The sequence below is a fragment of the Corticium candelabrum genome, chromosome 8 (genome assembly GCF_963422355.1).
Source record: "Corticium candelabrum chromosome 8, ooCorCand1.1, whole genome shotgun sequence".
Classification (NCBI taxonomy): Eukaryota; Metazoa; Porifera; class Homoscleromorpha; order Homosclerophorida; family Plakinidae; genus Corticium; species Corticium candelabrum.
This window is the reverse complement of record NC_085092.1, coordinates 2,773,644-2,789,849: the sequence shown is the minus strand read 5'-3', so window position 1 is coordinate 2,789,849 and position 16,206 is coordinate 2,773,644. Positions and strand designations below refer to the sequence as shown.

Below are 16,206 nucleotides of genomic sequence, written 5' to 3'. Positions count from 1 at the left end.
GTCACTGAAGAGTCATGCCGTCCACCAAGCTATCGCCGCAAACACGGCAGACGTCTCTTCTTTGTTCGTGAGATCTCATGGCATTTACAAATGATATGTTTGAGTAATGCAAAAGCAGGCATCTTTCCATCTCATTATTCATCTTTCCATCTCATCCTTCATCTTTCCATCTCATTATCGAATTCGGTAAAATGACCCTAGGCTGTTAGACTACCATTTAGCATAGCTTTTTGATAAGCACTTCTGAAATCATTTTAGTATCGTTTTGGTCCAGACTAGAGTCTGGTCTAGAGTTATATATATATATATATATATATATATATATATATATATATATATATATACATACATATATATATATATATATATATATATATATATATATATACATACATATATATATATATATATATATATATATATATATATATATATATATATATATATATCAGTGTTCTCCCCAGAATATCACAAAGGCGTGGCTAACTAAAACGCACTTGTGGGCGTGGGTGTTTCAAAAGTGGGCGTAGGTGTTTCAAAAGTGGGCGTAGTCATCTGATTGGGGTTTGCTGGCTTTGCGGTGCAGTGCTAGAGCAACATAGGGTGCTTGTGTTTGGTCTAAAATGTTAGCTGCACTACATTTTTATGCGTGGACAGAGAACAACACAAGCAAGCTATCACTAACCCTCTAATGCCCCGCTTTTCATCCGGGCTACTTTCTAATCTGCATAAATGTCGGAAACCTGTGCCTCCCAACATATTCCATTGAATCCATGCCAATACAAATCACAAAATCCATTGTAATAGCTTTAGTTGGTAACTTAGCACTAATAGACAAGTTCACTAAGCAGTTGGTGACAATTTTCCATGCCGATATCAACACTAGATAGAGACGTGCAAGTGCGCAGCATATCCGCATGCTCGCCGAGATCTACAAGTTTTTCAAAACCACGAATGTGTCTACACTAACCTGAGCAATGCTTTCGCTAGCTTAGGCTTTGGGCCGATGCCGTTCAAGCACGTTTTGGCGTCTGTAATCAGTGCATTGTCTTACATCCTGTGCAAGGTAACACCTTCCAGATCGGCTTCCGTAGGTGCCAAAAACGCCACTAGAAGAACAAGAAATTGGGCTATCACTTCAACAACACAATTCAACGCATTGATGTACTTTGCCTTGCGACTTTGTATTCTCTCAACGCACCAATAACGACTCCACGGCACAAATGGCTGCCGAGGACGTGACTCACATACGGACTGGAATGTGGGCGAATATGCCACTAAATGACGTCGGATTGGATTCAAAACGTCATAAATATATTTTGGACAAAGCGATCTCTATGACGTTACTTTTGGACTTTCCACAACAGGTGTTTTATTCATATAGACAAGAACTCAAACCACTGGTCTCCCATTTCTTGCCTAGCACATAGATAGTATGGCGTGGCGGCGTTAGGCAAGGGATGGCAGGCCGCCATGGCTTGAGATGCCTGGGGAGAACACTGTATATATATATATATATATATATATATATATATATATATATATATATATATATATATATATATATATAACTCTAACTGCAGGAAACAACAACGTTGCAGAAGTGACAGCTCCACAAGGCCAGGTGATATATTTCACCCTGATTTTGATCAAGGATGATCAACATACTTCGACATTATAGTGAGAAATTTTCTGCAGCCGCTATATCTTGTTCAAGCGGCACACCAAGCTGGTGCTGCTGCAGAGTCAGGAGAGCAGGACAAAGACGACCATCATGAAAGTCGTGTAACAGCAGCTGGCGGTGTCTGTCATCTCTTGTTCTGCGAATCCTTGAGCCTCTGGTCACCACACAGTCATCATGTCATTAAGGCTATTGCACGAAGGTTGCCTGTTAAAGGGAATATGACAGTCAGCAAAAGCTGTTAGAAATTTTCATAAACAACTGTCTGTCAAATTATGGTCCTACAATGCCAAGATGTTGCTACGTAGATTAGCTTTAGACAGTCATGACCATGTACTTTTTACGGTTTAGTTTCAGTTTTAAGTATCCCCACAGTGGTGGGTACACTTGTATGTATGTATGTATGTATGTATATATATATATATATATATATATATATATATATATATATATATATTTATTTATGCAGTGCATATATTTTTAAAAACTAACCCAAAACCAACCCAAACCCCCCACTCTACAAAAAGTCTAGAACGTCATCAGAGCAATCTACAGACAATCTCTCTAGAATTATCTCTGCATTATACAACCAGAGTTTAATAGAAAGCCGTTGGTGGAAATAGGATGTGCCTGGCTCATTGTGAGATGACTGTGGAATGTACATATATATATATATATATATATATATATATATATATATATATACACACACACACACACACACACACACATATATTCAAGACACACTATCTCTACAGTCCAAAGCCAATCTCTGCTGAATAATCTTGGCATTGGACAGCCATTGTTTGATGGAAAGCTGTTCATGAATGTTATTGGTGGCTTGGCTGACTGAGGTTTCCCTTGAACGATAGTAGACGAACAATGGACTCTAGTGTTCATCTTTTTCATTCTCCTGCTTCAGCTGCAGAATGAACCTGCATGTTGAGCTGCTTTGATCATATACGAAGGCTGGAGAAAGTTCCTCAATATAATGTCAAAGTAAGTGGGACAACCCTGTTCAAAGTCAGGGTGAAAAACATCACTTGGCCTTGTCTTGCAGTCATGGCAATAATGCTGTTCTTTACAGCAATTGGAGTTGTCGACTAACAAAGCATGGACAATAACTAGCTTCATGATGTCTTGTTCTTAATTCCTCTTCCCCATACCCAACAAGTGATCACCAAATTGATCCAAGGCTTGGCTACAAAAAGAACGCTTGGAACCCAGATCAGATGGAAATGTATAGGAATTCCCAACCAAACCCGCAATGATATTACAAACTCTCTCTGGGCCATGGCAAGGCCCATGTTAGGGTTAGGAACTGCCGGCAACGATGCACCAACGTGTCGAGCTGATACTGTATTCAGACGGGTCGGTCAAATTTAAGCATAATACATGGGACTTTGAAAGCCCCAGAACCTGTCAGAAAAGTGCCCAAATTAAGTCTAGCTACCACTAACTTGCTGTTGTACTGCATTGTAGTTTAATTGAAATTGCTGAAGCAAGTGTAGTACTGCTTACATATGCACAAAAGACATAGGACTATGGCCAGGGATGTGTCATTAATTGCTGGAAGCATTTGAGCAATCAAGGATCAGTGTTATTCAAACAAAACAACAACGAGCATAAAAATTGTGATGACTCTACCATCAGAACTCTTCCAACTTCAAATTTAGCCTGTCCTACTTATAACAAAGTCACTTACTGTGTCTTTCAAATGCCGATTTACTATCACATCAATTAAGCAAGTGACATTAACTCAATCATCATCACCTACTCAGTGGACATACCCTCATACATACAGTATGCACAACATCCAGGTCACAACATTATGAGTTGGATAATGAAAGATAACATAAGACACATTTAGTAAGCAGGTTAGCCTAGTACTCTACAGCTTTTGACCAGACTTCCACCAAATTTGATCAAACATATACTATATATATATATATATATATATATATATATATATATATATATATATATTATAATAATATATGCATAATATATTCATAATGTATCCATAAAGAGCTGATGTCACTGCTCTGTGGACTTCACGATGCAGCATCATGCACATGTACACTACATGTACCTCTTTGAGCCCTAGCAACCAGATTAGTGTGTGCCATTTGGGGCATAAAGCCCACTGCCTTACTGGGATAGCAAGGTTGTTTCAGGTAACTTGAATTAATTTTAACACCTTGGCACTCTTTCACTGTTTGCATAATTGTACTATTATATAATGCTAATGCACTGAACACAAACTGATCAGCATAATACTCTGTGTTTTCCATTAAAATTTTATGTTGGTTCTCTTCTCCACATGCGAAAGCGCTTGCTGACCAAAAGAGGCAATTCCCATCGTTTCACCATTACTGGTAGGTAGCCAGACGGTGCATCTTCTGGCAGAATTGATGCTGCAAAGTTGTCCACTCTGAAGGAACGTAAATCAATCGTAGGGAACTCAAACGCAGCCATCAGAAAACGAAGACAAGTTAAGAAGCTAAACTAAATGATTTGTGATAGCCCATGGCACCTATCATCAGTATGTGAAACTATGCCAAGGGGTAAAGCCTGCTATAATTGCATAGAAAGAGATGAGCAGTGGCCTAGTTGCAGGACTACACTCAACGGATGGCTGGCCGAAGGATGGAATGGCTGCCTTACCTAGACACATTCAAGACCTGCAACAACCACCAGAAAAATGAATTCAACCCAACCACATGTTAATTAACACAACACCTAAAATGGTAACACCAGCTGTTTATTATCGTAAAACACCTAAAGAGTTAAACGTGTTATCTTCACCTGTGACCACCTGTGATGCAGCAGACATAGGATACTGCCTTGTACATGTACATGCTAAAAGTTACATGCTCAACAGCTTGCTCTAGCTTGTTCTAAGCTCACATTGGTTAACAAAATCAAGATTCCTTGGCTACAGTTCAGATTGATGACTGGACTAGGATGTCTGCGCATAGATTCAGTTGCCCGGACATTGTCTGATGTCCGTCCATTATTTCGAGCTCTGCTACAGTGGGGTCATCACCAGAGATTTGGGTAAGAGAAGACCAAGATGCCAAATTTGGAGCCTTGCAGTAATGCTAATACTTGTCTGGTGTTAGAAAACAAAAACACCATCACCAAAAAATGTCTTACCTGGTGAATGATAGGTAGCCTTCTGCATGCCTTTGACTCTTCTCTGTTTTGCACGCTCTTCAAAACACACAAACAGATTCCATTTTTGCATTCACCCAGTATTTTCAGTGTCCAACACAATAAAATTTGTCTCACCTATGCTACGACTGAGCTGCTCATCAAATGACTTTGGTTGCATTGACTTCATTCTCTACAAAATCAGGACAATAGAAACTGTCCAGAAAATAGTGAGTGCAATTTCAAAACCTTCAGCTTCCCCAAAATGACCGGTGTTGACTCGTTGTAAATGACAGGATACTTTGCCTCTGAAGCAATTTCTCCTGTTTGTCGACAGCTAAAAGACATCTTTATCATCTAGTGCATGGTGATTACAGCTGCAGTGCAGAATATACTATTATTATATAACAACTCGTGGTTGACCAGACATGCATCCATAAAAAGTCAAACATCCTCATTTGGCTTGCAGCAGTGGCATATTTATTTTAATTGTTCTATAAATCTATATATTCACGAATATAAAGTATACATGCGTATTTTCATAAAGTAACTGTAAACATTATGTGTGTAACAGACGTTGCACAATAAGGAATTCGCAGAAGCACTCAACTCGTTACATTTTTTCTGCACCTACACCTATAGCATTAATTAATCTACATTTTAGAATATGCCAATACTTGCGAGTTGCAGCTATAATCACATCATATACTTGAACAAACACACACACAATCATCTGCATTACTAGACATCGAAATGGCCGCCCTTGCTACTGTAAATCCCCAAATTTTTGTATGTGACTATTTTCGTAGGGCTTTAGCTAACGGACAATTTTAGTATACGCTAGTAAAGCAATTGCTTCATTCCATGTGGGTCAGGCCGTCAATGTATGTCATTGATGAGTTCTAAGCTACAGCAAAGTGATATCCATGCTTGGCCCACAACTAAAGATAAAAATAACTACGACCACTACCAGGGGTGCCCAAGTTTGAAATGGTTGGCACTGCAAATGCAGCGCTAAAACGCACTTGGCGCTGGCCAAGTACTTTGACTCAATGGACACTCCCACGCATACTGGTAAAGTAGGCATCTAAGACTGGTAAAGTATGAAAGTATATATGACAGCCGTAGTCTGCATCTCAAGACCAGAGTCACCCAACCTCCTATTGCTTAGCCAGTAGGAGTTAATTGTTCCTCACTTTGATGTATTGACATACCTACACTGCACACTAGAATCAGTAATGGACGTGGCAAGTATTACTATGTACAACCTTGGCACTGCTCTGGCACTGCAAAATTGGTCTTGGCACTATGTGCGTTGCCATAGCGCCAGACAGGCGGCACCCTTGCACTACCAAAGAGCTGTGCCAAACTGAGGAGCATCTGGGATCCAACAAGAGGACCATGCAGTTGCAAATGATGGTGTGGAGAAATCTCTGAATCGAGATCACTCGGCAACTAAAAGCAAAAAGAGAGGACAATATCACGTCTATGACTCCAAGAACAATTGCCCAAGTCACTGAAGAATGTGTACTTACGAGAAAATGTGCTTGTCTGCAAAAACTGCTGACGTACAGAATCACAAAGTCAACAGTTCAATCAATCTGCAATGTGTATCGAAAAGAGTTACTAGTATCAAACCAATAGCCTGAGGAAATGGTACAACTAGCACAAAGGTCGCGGCAGACCCCTTTTTCATGGACCGGCATTTTGGTGGCCGAAAAAGTGAAGACTTACCATATTTCCGTGCATTTAGCTGTATGCCGGTTTGAGCTGGGGATCACCAGGGTGCCAGTATAACCCAGGGTATAGCGGCATGCCTGAGAAAGAGAGGCGATTGACTAACCTCCCTATAGACTGGACCCATATCTGTATCCGTTCTTAGATATTGATTGAACTAACATACATAAACACTAAGACGTATTTTCCTTATCTAGATGTAGGATATAAGTAACCCTGTAATGTTTGATTTCTCTGTCTTCATCCTCCTCCTCTTCATCGTCTTCCTCATATGTCAGGTCTATCTGCTCTTCTGCTTGTTTAAACCCAATCCTGTACAGACTGACGAGACACTACACATTCCCTGTCAACTTTCATTTTGTACACCGAGCTCGTCGTACTTGCATAGTAGCGCCAGCTTTTTATCGATTGTGTATGACTTTCTGCAACACTGCGAAGATCCATTCTTGGTACCTGCTGACTGTTCGACTTCTCTCTCTACTAGCCGGACTTCGGGAGAAGCTGAATTCTTTAGGTGAACGTCTGCCGCCGAATTTAATTATGGCACATGTGCAGTTGAATCCTCACCATTACCGGCATACACCTAATCGTGCGGAAATACAGTACTTGCATGCCTTGCAAGACAGCAGCTGCGTTGACAACCAAAGGGTAGTGTTGGGATGCGCATTGGAACTAATATCAACTGTCTGGTTCATCTTCATCTTCTGTTGTTAATGTAAGTCAGAGTAATTTCAAAAACAGTTAAACTTTTGAGTTGAGTAACATCATAACGTTGCAAACAGGACATGTTGTAAGTAGAGAATGTCATTTTGGTCTTCTGTCATTGTAAGCCAGAGTTTGTTCAGTTGAATCTTGCATGTGTTATTACATACATCGCTAGTGGTGATTCGGAATAACAGTTTGTTGTCCAAAAAATTTTGGTATGCATTTTAGTTTATTACATTAGAGCTGTACAATACGAAAATAAAACGCATAGAAAAATTTGTGGACTTACAGAATATGCCTGGAACTGATTGGTAAGTATGGTCGTTTGAACATGATTATGACTTGGTTGGACAAATGTCCAATCAAATGACCAACCGTTAATCCGGCACTGAGCTGTCTATTTGGTCGTGTAATTGTCTATCTGTCTGCTTCTTCTTGTATAAAAGTAAATACCTACGGTGTAATGATTATAGTTAGCTAATGTCAACTAACCTTTCTAGCCACAGCACAGACACAACTGGAATGCCTTTCTTGTCAGCCTTTTCTTTGACATGAGTTTTGCCATTCTGAAAAATCTGATGAGCAACACCAAATACAACCTTGTTAACTAGTTAAAAATGCAAAGCATTGTTGGGGCGAGCCTCGGTGAGAACAGACGGACCGGAGACACAGTGATTTGTCATCGTGAAGAACATGCACATATCGATATACAGCCTACGCTAACGTAAATTTCTTTATATAGTTTGGAGTTCCAGCCTGTTTGCATTCTCGTAGCAGTCCCGTGGCACACAACAATCAGTTGTAAACATCTTCCTCTCTTGATGTGTCACATAGAAATTTGATCTAGACACAAACCAATTCGTACACCTCCGCAACCATGCCAACACAGAACTCAAACCACCTTGTGGTGTGCTATGCTCACAAGCATTTAGTACACAGTTCGTAGATACTCTAGCAAAGAAATTCACCTGTAACTTGTTCGCTTCAAATCAGCCTACAAGTATATTTCATTCACAGCCGGATGTGGATGCTCGCGTTTGGACATTGTGGAGAATATGCACATATATAGGTAGAGCACTAATGTAAATCTTTGAAATAGTGACGTGTTCTCACATCTAGCTGCATTTTTGGCCGCAGTCATCAAGCCATCTCTAGAAGCTCGAGCCTGTTTGCACATTCTCTTATTAATAGTCCCGTGGAACTGGCGTGCAGCAACCTGGAGAGCCGTACAGCTATTACATTTACACCTGTATTGTCACATAACAAACCATCATGTCTGTGATTGCCTCAAAATCAACGTTATTTCCAGCCTGTCGGTCGCACGTACGTACGCCTAGGTATGTACCATCAAACACATCTCAACACAGTACAGCACAGGTTCTCGCCAAGGCTCGCCCCAATTAACTTAAGAAAGAAACAATTACAAACCACATGAGTGATGTCAGATGTGAACCTGCTCACAGCCTACAGACATAAAAATAAAACATTTCAATTTTGGATTCGGAAACAGTCACCTGAAGGAAACTTTGACACCACTTTAGCGCATTAATGTATCAATAATTCCATCAGTGCTGTGTGTCCTCTTTCACCGTCTGTCAGCGTGTTTGTCTGGCCATCTACTAGTACTTTAAAGGAGCACTTCACCGATTGACGTATGCGCATTAGCTAATCGTTTCTGGTCTTTTTCAAGTTGGGAAGTTTGGTGCTATCTCAGAGCAAACTCGATACCTAAGCATTATGATAGCGCAAGAAAACAAAATCGTAAGAAACAATTTCTTCAAATAAAGTCCATTATGTGTAGGTTTCGTTTTACCGCTTCGTGTAAACTTTGATATTTGTATAGGCGAAAGTAAAATGTGCTATCACGTCACTGACTAACATTCAACCGATGGCGAAAAGCACATATACACTGATGGTTCGGCTATGGAATGAAGGGACTTTGTCACGTGATTAATGCGGTGACGCACGTTTCCGTGTGTTTTTCGCATCACTTAAGCCCTTTTGTACTGTAGTATGGCCTCCATTAGTAGAAAGAAACACAGAGAAAGGTGCAAAAGACCGAGCGATTGCAAGTCGCTCAAGACGATCATGTGGAGTCTACAACGTACAAACGACTGAGTCAGTTATGAACTGTAACTTGTTCTCTTTCACGGTCAGAGTCGCGTGAAGCATCTAGACCTGTCTCTTGTGTGCTATAGTAGTTGGCCTTGGAAAGCAAGACCAAAACAATGCACCGCGCAACACAAAAACCGTTCTGTCCGCCCAATGCCTTAATGTACGTTAACGTCTACTGGGCGTGCGTCAATCAGTGAAGTGCCCCTTTATAGCCTCCTTCATCCACACAAATTAGATGTGATTTCAAGTTAATGGAACACTGGTTACCATAGTATTGTAAAACCAAATATAAGGTTATTAAAAATAGGTAATTCCCGTAAAGGAACACAGTTATGGTTCCCTCAAACTCAAGTGTGGACACCAAAATGCTCAACTTGAATTGCCGAATTCAAATTTCTCCCCAATAAGTAAAGCTTCAATCAAAGACTCTTTATGAATAATTAATCAGCAAAATAGGCACTCCAAATCTCACCAGTTACCATTTCTGGATCTTTGTATGTGTTTTCGACAATAGTTCAGCACATGACACTATAGCTCAACACATGACATTCTATGCTTCTCTCGTTGCATGATTTCGTTTAGAAGCCATAGTGGTGCACAGAAAAAGCTGGATGACCTCATAAAAAATGAACGCACATTTCAGATCTGCAAGGCCCAAAACCCCTCAACGTACTCTAGCAACTTTGCGCTCACAAACTCTTCCTTCGCATCTCGCACTAGTGCAGTTCCTGCTGCAACTTGCATCTCACAATCTCCTACTGCACCAATTGCAATACAAAAGTAGCTTACAAATCAAAATATGAAGTGCAACAAAAGACTATACCATGGCTCAGCTAGATCTACTTCCGCTTCTTCATCAGATTCGTCTGACAACATCATTTCATCTCTTGGGAATGCCATAGATCCTCCGTTCGGTCTTACTATATGTAATCTATAGGTAATCTATAGCAAGGTTAAAGAAATCTGCATGAGAAAGTAGTGTTAACAATCATGGACAAAATCGTGACCGTGTTCCTTTAAGACCCTACATGTGTTCAACCTTTCTCCAAAAGACTCGTTAAACTTTTACTCCAAAAAGAGATCAAAGTAGTAAGTTAGTGTGAACCTGGTTTGAGCAACGAAGTGTCCTGCCTGCCTATTTGTCCTTCACTGAGTCAGTGTAGCAAATAAAAGACAGTAAAATTAGTTACAGATAAGTTACCAAGACTGCATATCAACAAAATTTCACTATTGATAAATTTTGCTTTTTCCTACTAAGCAATGTCAGATTTTCATTTTCTCGTATGCAAATGAGGAGCATAGAGTGACACTGATACTGTAATAGGGCACGTTCGATTTGCAGTTCTAAATTGAAATTGAGGATGCGTTGCTACTATTGAAACTGACAAAACCAGAACTAAATCGAACAAAAAATCTGCTTTGTAAAATGAAACTGCTAGGACATGCGCATTGAGATTTCAATGCATAAGCTAAAGTAATGTAATACGGCTTCATCAGCCAACAGTGCCTCTTTTGTTGACCTTGTGATAGATGCTAGTTTTCTTCAAACAGAGTGATAGAGCGCACGAAACTACAGTCTGCGTCATAATTATACCGACACTGCTGTCAAAACATACTGGGACTTTTAGATTGTAAATTTTTCTTAGACAATAAGTGAAATCTTTCAATTGTGACAGTACTAGATGTTCGTCTCCGACGGCTGAACTCGACCAGTTCGTCGCATTTCACGACGATTGGAGACCGGCGTCGTGTCGATCGGCGCATTACAGACATGTGGACAGAGGGAAGTGGGCGTTCCCAAGCGTTATGCATCTTACACACTCCAGACAGCACAGTTTAGACTCTACGCAAACATACAACGTCATGATCTATTCGTGGAGAATGAAGCCTCTTCCGGAATGAAGACGCATCTTCCGTAACATACATTAAATGTACGGACGCACGAACACGTGGCCCAGTGAGCCGGCTTAAAACCTCTGACTGCAGCGGCCGCATCTTGCACTCTACTCTAGACCAGATAGCCTAGGCAATGGCTGGTGAGCATACGTCACATTCGCATACTCGGTCAATTGAACAAACAAACTCCAGCGCATCTCATTTCAGACCGCCAAAGTCTCGTTTCTGGCTGTCAGAGTCAGTCCGGGCGAAATCGGACTCAACCGTTCATCTCTGACTTGCGATCTCGACCCTTCCGCTGCATTTCGCGACGATCCGAGACCGGCGTCGTGTCGATCGACGCGTTACAGACATGTGGACAGACAGAAGTGGGCGTTCCGGAGCGTTCGCGTATTATATAGTATAAGATAATTGATATATATATATATATATATATATATATGTATAATATTCCCCACCAACTAGCTAATTAAGTGTCCGCATAATGGAGGAGTTTGCGAGTGACAGCTGCGTTCGTAGCCATCACATTTCCCAAACTAATTACTGGTCTCCAACTACTGTATTAATGAAGAATTGCTGTGTCAGTGCAAACAATGTATCCCACACGACTCCTCTTGCTTCATCAATAGCTTCAGTATCACAGCCTCATTCTCATGTTTAACCTCTCTGCTAGACAAGGTAGGCACAACAGACAGCAAGCAGGGGTTGCCATCTCGTGGTCTCATCCACGTGTAGCGCCCCATGCCTGATCCACGTGTGTGATGACGTCAACATATCCTGGTGGCCAAATTAATGACGGATTTTATATTCGCGCTCGCTGAAAAATCCACCAGTCTGCCAAAATAAATTCTCCGCCAATATTTCATCTTATACGGCATCTCATGACAACAGGGTGGGGCTCATCCTTGTGACAAGTGTAATTAGTAATAGCAATGTACAAGTGACTTGTTAGAGTTAACCCACAGCTGGATTGGGTGGGAAGTACACCTCCCAAAGTACTTGGACTACCCAATCTCGATCAGTGCTCTTCCAATACAGTGCACGGAACAACCCGTAGTCTATCTTTCAAAAGTACCCGGATAATCCCAAAGAGCAAAACATCAGCGAAAATGATCAGTTGTCTCGACTTTATAGCTGTTATCGAACGTGAATGCTCACGCTGGGTTACTTGCATTGCTATGGCAAGATTTCACGACAAGGACCCCTTTAGGTGTTCAACGTTCTCTTCCCGACGTAACTACGTTCAGCTACAGGTACGATAGAGTAAATGTGCTCGTACAACGTTGTACAACTTGTCAGAGTGCTTGTACAACTATTGCTGACTGAAATATGCGGAACAAGGAGTACGGGTAAGCATCAGGCAAAGATCAAAAGCCTAAGTCCCGCCTACTACCATCAGCCCCGCCTACTGTTTGTCACAAGACCTGACCTGAGTCAACAAAACTCGTATTTCATGCAACCGATAGACACCCTCACAAGCAACGATTTGGTGCTGCTCTTGCAAAGTGTAAAGAAAAACATCAATGCAATAGCATGAGGGAAACAAATTGCCTTCTAGCGGTGGAGCTAATTGCACAGGAAGTTCAAAAGTTGGCTCCCGACCAGCAAGGCGCAAAACCATCTAGACCTAAATCGTCTTGCCTGTACCCTAGACGACAATAAATCGCCTCCAAAACAATCAATGCACACCTGAAGGCCTGAAGATTCATACAAAAGTGCCCGTACTTCGTAGTGAATGTACTTACAGCACACTGTGCATTTCAAGATCAGCCATTTCCGCCCGTTTCATCTTCCGCTCCTGTGCAATAGAAATCACGAGACCAACGCAAACTGCTGTTAGCAATCGACTAAGATACACTGCATCCTATGCTGATCGAAACAGGGTAGCTGGTCATCTTGTTTCCTGGGACGAAATTCACGAAGTGAGGCGCCATGGCGGTGACAGCATCAAAGCGCGTCCACTTCCGTCCCTCTCCTACAAGAACTCGTCCTCTGTTGCATCCTACCTATCGTTGAAATTATGCTCCAAACCTTCTTTTCACTACACGTTGCGACAATGGAGAAGAAAAACCTCTGGTGGCTACACAGATTATCAGTAAAGTAGTTGACATATCAAGCACCCAAATACGGGACATTGTAACACAAAGAGATGCATATAATCCGGGTCTTGTTTTGAAAGATAACGCGTGGGCTGTTTCCGTAGACTGATAAGAAAGCAACTGCATTTCAAAGTGCACATGTTGCCATTTTTTAAATTTTACCCTTGCAAGGAAGTGGTAAAAATAGGCAAAATCAATTCAACTAAGTCACTTACAAATTTCGTGAATATATAGCAACCAAACGTATGAGAAAGACAAACGTAGATAGCTGCCTCCTTCTTGTCAAGACAGTCGCTACCTACCTCTACACATCCCATAAAGCAGCCAAAGATGGTCCTAAACTCCTAAGACATTAACACCTAAACACCTACTTTGCCTCCCAGCTTCTCGACCTCTCGAGCAATGCCCCGGAAACGATTTTCACATTGACCACGAACGTCCACCAGTGCTACAACTCCTACAAATGACAAATCAAAATATCTTAAACAGCCACCAACCATTTACATATGACATGAGATGAATGCAGAATTACTTGCCTGACTACCATAATAAACAATGCACAATCATGTCTATCAGTTGTGATAACATATAATCTAACAGTTATTATTCATGAAGTTGAACCATCCTGAAGAAAAGTTTAGATTTTAGTACTAAACAGATCGTCTGCCATCACGTCAGCTTAATACAGTGTAAATTATAACAGTACAAACTTCAAGTCTTCTAGTCTTTGAAAAGATAATTGTCACTAGAAACTCATGACACATCAAAGTGCTCTGAAGACACAATAAGCCTAGCTTGTGACAACAAACCTCTATGTGGTCTTCAAGACTGTGCCAATTCTATTAGAACAGTAACAGCAGAAGTCCACAGAACACGCCTTTTCAGGTGAATACACAATCATTACTAATTAACAAAAGAACAATAGGTATTTCTAACATGCAAAACACAATGTGGCAAGTGCCAAGGAACATTTGTGTTCATGCAGAAATGATCACTGTAAATTAACCTTCCCAGTTGCCTGGCCTTCCAAATATTTACAAAACTGAACACATTGAACACTAGTTAATTCAGTAGTGTAATTATTAGAGCAATAAATAAAGAATGACACTGAACTACGTGTCCTGAAAATGGAGAACAACACAACGGTTTGTAATCCGAAGCAGAAACGCAGAAAGAGAAAACCTCAACCCTAACAAAACTCGTACCATTCAACGGTGCTGCGACTGGCTGAGTGCAAAGCACAACCTCGTCGTCGTTCTCTGCGCATGCTCCAATTTCCATTGAAAAACTCCTCAAGTTGTATTCCACGTGAAACTCGCTACCAACTGCAACAAAGGAGAACCGTCTAGTTGTTACTTGCAGTGGCAGAAACAACTTCGCCTACCAATAGTTAGCGGAACACGCCGACGAGTCGCAAATAAAAGCAGTTGCTTAGAATTACGGTATAGAGGTCTTTACTGTATGATAGCGCGGCAAATTCAAGAGTGTCGACTGACAAGTCAAACTGGTCCGCCAAGACTTTACGCATGCGTATAGCTGCGATCGAAGACATAGATATCAACGTTTGTGACACCACTCGCGAAAATCGGAAATCCGCCTCTGCCCTAGCACTTCAGGTCAACATTAACACTTAATACTGCAGTTGTTTAGCTCTAGTCTGCCTTTTTAATATCGTAGTGTAGGTCACCACTAACAACTAGAATCATCTCCACTAGCCTAGATATGTGTTAATTAAATATTATAATTTAGCTAATTACTGCATTACTGTGGTGATGCTATAGAAATATATATTATTATATTATTATTATAATTAACGTTCTGTTTTTCGTACTGTACGTTTATGATTTATACATGCATTGTTATCTGCTACGTATAGGCTTCGCAGATGTTACAGAAGATTTCATTTTCTTGCAGAAGATTCGATTTAAAGATGCCAAGATACCTACTAGAGTCATATACTGCACGAGTCCAGTTCATGGAAAGGAGATGAGACAGAATCTCTGCTGGGGCTTGAAACTACGGTATTTCTCTTTTTTTATTATGCACAGTCTTTTCTAGGGTAGTTTTCTCTTTTTTTATGCACAGTCTTTTCTAAAGTTTATTTCCATATCTGCAGATAACATTTTAAGGGTTATAATTAATCAATTGAGTCCTGGTCACTTTTGCACAATTTTTAAAGCAAACAGCTTTAAGTCATCCATACATATATATAATATGGATGATAGTAGTATGTAAAGTGTCCTCTTTGGACCACTTGGATATCTCCAATACAAATGCTTAATTTTTGTGGTCTAGTATTTCACTCTGATCTCTCCCATACAAATGCCTATTTTTGTGGTCTAGTATTTCACTTGGATCTCACCAATGCAAATAACTATTTTTGTGATTCTACCCCATCTGTTTCGCTCCGTCTCCTGTCCGTTAGTCTATGCATGTGCTCGAGGGTATCTAGTAGACACGTACTGGTACAGTTTATATCTATGGAGGTCATTTGTTTAGTAGGGCGCACATCTGCTATAACAGGATATACACAGGAAGTACATGGGAAATACACCGAAAGCCAAACTTTGTTACCGGAAGTAAACAGGAAGTTTACGGAAATATATACTGGAAGAATGCCGAAAGCTTATGACGTTTAGTAATCCGGTCCAGACTGGTTAGATCCAGTAAAATCCGTTCCATGGGGAATTTCAGGAGAATCTGGGGAAGTGGGGGACTTGGGGGAAATCCCACGTGCTCATCACGTGCACAGGTCAACTATAAACGCAGTGCACTGCGTAGATAGCGTCATTCTGTCCTTGGTCATAGAAGTTTTCG

General features: G+C 40.8%; 2 protein-coding genes across 3 annotated transcripts in view; both read right to left on the bottom strand.

The window, feature by feature from the left end:
* LOC134182839 (uncharacterized) overlaps positions 1 to 4,159 on the bottom strand; it is a 31,701-nt gene extending 27,542 nt beyond the window's left edge. The window contains exons 1-4 of the mRNA XM_062650279.1: positions 4,025 to 4,159; positions 3,882 to 3,945; positions 1,074 to 1,109; positions 971 to 1,031 (exon numbers count right to left, since the gene is read on the bottom strand). Coding sequence (XP_062506263.1) covers positions 971 to 1,031; positions 1,074 to 1,109; positions 3,882 to 3,945; positions 4,025 to 4,159 — 296 coding nt within the window. The remainder of the gene's footprint in view (positions 1 to 970; positions 1,032 to 1,073; positions 1,110 to 3,881; positions 3,946 to 4,024) is intronic.
* A 399-nt stretch (positions 4,160 to 4,558) lies between these two features.
* On the bottom strand, positions 4,559 to 14,909 carry LOC134183705 (microcephalin-like). 2 transcript variants are annotated; one of them, XM_062651296.1, is made up of 9 exons: positions 14,774 to 14,909; positions 14,595 to 14,714; positions 13,761 to 13,846; positions 8,708 to 8,743; positions 7,772 to 7,854; positions 5,087 to 5,174; positions 4,976 to 5,030; positions 4,841 to 4,897; positions 4,559 to 4,791 (listed from the first exon to the last, which is right to left on the bottom strand). In XM_062651296.1, exons 2-9 carry the CDS (start codon positions 14,668 to 14,670, stop codon positions 4,727 to 4,729), a joined length of 546 nt encoding a protein of 181 aa, XP_062507280.1. In that variant the 5' UTR covers positions 14,671 to 14,714; positions 14,774 to 14,909; the 3' UTR covers positions 4,559 to 4,726. The 2 variants fall into 2 exon arrangements, with proteins under 2 accessions (XP_062507280.1, XP_062507282.1); XM_062651298.1 differs by having other exon boundaries at positions 4,559 to 4,785.
* Between the last annotated feature and the right edge of the window lie 1,297 nt (positions 14,910 to 16,206).

Coding starts and splice junctions, on each gene's coding strand:
- LOC134183705 (XM_062651296.1), bottom strand. CDS start 14,670: ATGGAAATTGGAGCATGCGCAGAGAACGACGACGAGGTTGTGCTTTGC. Junction 13,847..14,594: donor AGTCGCAGCACCGTTGAATG/GTACGAGTTTTG, acceptor TGTCATTTGTAG/GAGTTGTAGCACTGGTGGAC. Junction 4,898..4,975: donor GCAGCTCAGTCGTAGCATAG/GTGAGACAAATT, acceptor TGTGTTTTGAAG/AGCGTGCAAAACAGAGAAGA.